Raw genomic sequence first — 5,340 nt, forward strand, 5'->3', positions numbered from 1 at the left:
GCAATGCAGGAGACCCCGGGTGGATTCTTGGGTTGGGAAGATCCCCTAGAGAAGGGATAGGCTACCCACATGAGTATTCTTGCGCTTCCCCAGTGGCTCAGCTGGTAAAGAATCCACCTGCAATGAGGGAGACCAGGGTTTGATCCCTGGGTTGGGAAGATCCCCTGGAGAAGGGAAAGGCTACCCACTCCAATATTCTGGTCTGGAGAATTCCATGGACTGTATAGTCCATGGGGTTGCAAAGAGTCAGACACGACTTTCACTTTCACTTCACTTTTACTTTGGGGAGTTTGTAATGACAGAGAAGCCTAGTGTTCTGCAGTCCATGGAGTCAAAAGAGTCAGACATGACTGAATGACTGAACTGAACTGAGAAATGAATGAACTGTCTACAGTTTAGCTTAAAATACAAAAGCACTACAGCCAGCTACTGGATCATGGATGAGCCTTAGAAACATATGGAGAGACTGACAGCTAATTACAGACTCATGAGAAACCTAGTAGAACTTCAAACAACTCCAAAACATACCATCTCATTTGATAATAAATGCATTATATTTTACCATTTTATTGTAGGATAACTGGTTATGCAGCCTGCTAGCAAATGTAATAATCAAAATGAATGATACTGAGGGCAAAGTTAATAATCTACTGCTTCTTATTTTTCACCATGTTTTTTTCCCACACATGTTCTGAGATTTGAAGAAAGCATTTCTAATTACTCTCTTATCCAAGTTGTTTTTTTCCACACAACTATATTGAAAAGGGACTTCATTGGTGTTCCTTTCCTAATATTCAGGAAAGTTTGCAAGGACATATGTGTTTGTGTACAAAAATTGCTGAACCTGAATCTTAGGTCTAAGCAGGAAGTCATGTTCTTATGAATCAGTTTTGATCTTGCAAATTGAAGAAATTCATTTGTATATGGGAGATATATAGTGGATGATGTTGTCCATTCACTGCTCTTTTTGTTTATGACAACATTTAGAATTGATGAGATGTTTCATTAAGACCAATGGAAAAAGTCATAGGCTCACCTTGAGTTTTCAAGTAGGAAGAGCAAGATAATTCAATAATAAAACATAAAACAGATTAATCAGTCCTTCATTTCAGTGAGTAGGTCCCCTTATACGTTGACACTAGTATTCCAGACTGCAGTGAGTTGATGCACAGCTTGAAAACAAATGTCATAAATAATACAAAGTATATTTTTAAAGTTACTTTATTATATTCAAGGTCATTTCTGACTTGAAGGTGATATTAAGTAAATTTGTGTTTAAGTCAATTTGTGTTGCAGTTTGTGTTTCTGTGTAGACTGCACTGGCAGATGTGTATGTAATAATGAGCTTTGCCGGTGACGATAGTAGGTAATGTGGACATAGAGGCTGATAAGAAAACAAAATCAATTAGGAAAATAAACCCAATGACCTGTTGTGAACCACACTTGTATTTTAAAAGTCTACAATATCAGGAATACCAGTTAAAGATCTGATATACAAGGAATGTTGAACACAGAAGTGAAAAGCTATGATCTCAGATTTTTCTCTCCTATAATCTTACAAAGATGGCTTAACTTCCATGTTTGTCATGTTTTTCATTTGGAGTGATATCTGATGATTCTTTTTTTAGTAAAAGTGTGGAAAATTCTGAAAAGATGGAAATACCAGACCGCCTGACCTGCCTCTTGAGAAACCTATATGTAGGTCAGGAAGCAACAGTTAGAACTGGACATGGAACAACAGACTGGTTCCAAATAGGAAGAGGAGTACATCAAGGCTGTATGTTGTCACCCTGCTTATTTAACATCTATGCAGAGTACATAATGAGAAACGCTGGGCTGGAAGAAACGCAAGCTGGAATCAAGATTTCCGGGAGAAATATCCATAACCTCAGATATGCAGATGACACCACCCTTATGGCAGAAAGTGAAGAGGAACTCAAAAGCCTCTTGATGAAAGTAAAAGAGGAGAGTGAAAAAGTTGGCTTAAAGCTCAACATTCAGAAAACGAAGATCATGGCATCTGGTCCCATCACTTCATGGCAAATAGATGAGGAAACAGTGGAAACAGTGTCAGACTTTATTTTGGGGGGCTCCAAAATCACTGCAGATGGTGATTGCAGCCATGAAATTAAAAGACGCTTACTCCTTGGAAGAAAAATTATGACCAACTTAGATAGCATATTCAAAAGCAGAGACATTACTTTGCCGACTAAGGTCCGTCTAGTCAAGGCTATGGTTTTTCCAGTGGTCATGTATGGATGTGAGAGTTGGACTGTGAAGAAAACTGAGCACCGAAGAATTGATGCTTTTGAACTGTGGTGTTGAAGACTCTTGAGAGTCCCTTGGACTGCAAGGAGATACAACCAGTCCATTGTGAAGGAGATCAACCCTGGAATTTCTTTGGAAGGAATGATGCTAAAGCTGAAACTCCAGTACTTTGGCCACCTCATGCGAAGAGTTGACTCATTGGAAAAGACTCTGATGCTGGGAGGGATTGGGGGGCAGGAGGAGAAGGGGATGACTGAGGATGAGATGGCTGGATGGCCTCACTGACTCTATGGACGTGAGTTTGAGTGAACTCTGGGAGTTGGTGATGGACAGGGAGGCCTGGCGTGCTGCGATTTATGGGGTCGCAAAGAGTCGGACACGACTGAGTGACTGAACTGAACTGAACTGAACTGAAAGACGTATTACACGGGGTGATATTAGTCATTTGAGAAGAAATTGTTCTTAGTAAATCCAAGTAGTTGCATGAGTAATTGGGAATGTCCAATTTTTAATATCAAAGTTTGGGAATATTTTAGAAACAAAGAGGGGAAAGCTGTTGGATATCTGAGACAGAAGATAGCTTAATAAAATGAGTAACTAAATTACATGGAATAGCTGAAAAAATGAAAATTCTAGAAAATTAGTAAAAGCAAATTCTACTTTCACAATCTGATTAAAGAATCACAACTACTGACTGACGCTTTGATCCCTTAAGCCATGGGCACCTCTCCAGACCCAGAACAATTGGCCTTTTAAGACTTTCCATCACAAAGAATCTCTTCATAGCCACCTTTATGTCTTTGTTCCTCAGACTATAGATGAAGGGGTTCAGCATGGGTGTGACTACAGTGTACATCACTGAGGCTGTTGCACTTGACTGTGAGCCATGGGTAGCAGCAGAGCTAAGGTACACTCCTAGGCTTGTACAAAAAAATAAGGAGACAATTAAGAGGTGAGATGCACATGTAGTAAATGCTTTATACTTCCCTTGAGACGATGACATTCCATGTATAGAGGAAACTATCTTAGAGTAAGAGTAAAGGATACCAGCCAGGGCACCACCCCCCCACAGAACACTTGCCAAATACATCACCATGTTATTAAGAAATGTATCAGAACAGGCAAGTTGGATCAGTTGACTGAGGTCACAAAAAAAGTGGGGGATTTTCACATCTGTGCAAAAGGAAAGCTGCAACAACATTAAACTTTGTAACAAGGAATTCAATATACACACTATCCAAGACACCAGAACTAGCAGTACACAGAGCCGGGGGTTCATAATGACTGTGTAATACAGGGGGTGGCAGATGGCCACAAACCGGTCATAGGCCATTACAGTCAAGAGAAAGATGTCCAATACTCCAGAGAGTATGAAAAAATAAATTTGTGTGATGCAACCTTCATAGGTTATAACTTTGCTCTGAGATTTGTTGTTCCACAGCATCTTTGGGATGGTGGTGGAGGTGAAGCAGATGTCTACAAAGGACAGATTGGAGAGGAAGAAGTACATGGGGGTGTGGAGGTGGGAGTCTGAGCTGACAAGCAGGATGATGAGTAGGTTTCCAAACACAGTGATCAGGTACATGGAGAGGAAAAGCCCAAATATGAGGGGCTGAAGTTCTGGTTCCTCCGAAAATCCCAGAAGGAGAAATTCTGAAATTTGTGTATCATTACGTGGTTCCATGTGGTTGAAGTGACTTCCAGGAAAGAAGGAAACAATATTACTAATATTCACACAAACTTTTATTACATAAGTTACTTGTATCTATACAAAAAAGATCTTCATGAACCAGATAACCACGATGGTGTGATCACTCACCTAGAGTCAGACATTCTGGAATGCAAAGTCAAGGGGGCCTTAGGAAGCATCACTACGAACAAAGCTAGTGGAGGTGATGGAATTCCAGTTGAGTTATTTCAAATTCTAAAAGATGATGGGGTGAAAGTGCTGCACTTAATATGCCAGCAAACTTGGAAAACTCAGCAGTGGCCACAGGACTGGAAAAGGTCAGTTTTCTTTCCAATCCCAAAGAAAGGCAATGCCAAAGAATGTTCAAACTACCACACAATTACACTCATCTCACACACTAGCAAAGTAATGCTAAAAATTCTCCAAGCCAGGCTTCAACAGTATGTGAACCATGAAATTCCAGATGTTCAAGCTGGATTTAGAAAGGGCAGAGGAACCAGAGATCAAGTTGCCAACACCCGTTGGATCATAGAAAAAGCAAGAGAATTACAGAAAAACATCTATTTCTGCTTTATTGACTACACCAAGGCCTTTGACTGTGGATCGCAGCAAAGGCCTTGGTGGAGAATTCTGTGGAAAATTCTGAAAGAGATGGGAATACCAGACCACCTGACCTGCCTCTTGAGCAATCTGTATGCAGGTCAGGAAGCAACAGTTAGAACTGGACATGGAACAACAGACTGGTTCTGTTGGGAAAGGAGTATTGGGAAAGGAGTATGTCAAGGCTGTATATTGTCACTCTGCTTCTTTAAATTCTATGCAGATTACATCATGTGAAATGCCAGGCTGGATGAAGCACAAGCTAGAGTCAAGATTGCTGGGAGAAATATCAATAACGTCAGATATGCAGATGACAACACCTTCATGGCAGAAAGAGGAACTAAAGGCCTCTTGATGAAAGTGAAAGAGGAGAGTGGAAAAAGTTGGCTTAAAATCCAGTATTCAAAACTAAGTCCATAGCATCCGGTCCCATCACTTCATGGCAAATAGATGGAGAAACAATGGAAACAGTGACAAATTTTATTTTGGGGGGCTCCAAAATCACTGCAGATGGTGACTGCAGCCATGAAATTAAAGGCATTTGCTCCTTGAAAGAAAAGTTATGACCAACCTAGACATTGTATTAAAAAGCAGAGACATTACTTTGCCAACAAAGGTCCATCTAGTCAAAACTATGATTCTTCCAGTAGTCATGTATGGATCTGAGAATTGGACTATAAAGAAAGCTGAGCACCAAAGAATTGATGCTTTTGAACTGTAGTGTTGGAGAAGTCTCTTGAGAGTCCCTTGGACTGCAAGGAGAACCAGTCCATCCTAAAGGA

At 40.4% G+C, this 5,340-nt stretch overlaps 1 protein-coding gene across 1 annotated transcript; it reads right to left on the bottom strand.

The window, feature by feature from the left end:
• Positions 1 to 2,941: 2,941 nt before the first annotated feature.
• On the bottom strand, positions 2,942 to 3,952 carry LOC138441568 (olfactory receptor 7A17-like). The gene has a single exon (XM_069592696.1). The coding sequence runs from the start codon at positions 3,950 to 3,952 to the stop codon at positions 2,942 to 2,944; it is 1,011 nt and encodes a 336-aa protein (XP_069448797.1).
• Between the last annotated feature and the right edge of the window lie 1,388 nt (positions 3,953 to 5,340).

Source organism: Ovis canadensis, chromosome 5 (assembly GCF_042477335.2).
Source record: "Ovis canadensis isolate MfBH-ARS-UI-01 breed Bighorn chromosome 5, ARS-UI_OviCan_v2, whole genome shotgun sequence".
NCBI lineage: Eukaryota > Metazoa > Chordata > Mammalia > Artiodactyla > Bovidae > Ovis > Ovis canadensis.

Excerpts from the sequence above, each read along its gene's own strand:
- LOC138441568 (XM_069592696.1), bottom strand. The coding sequence starts at position 3,952 with ATGGAACCACGTAATGATACACAAATTTCAGAATTTCTCCTTCTGGGA.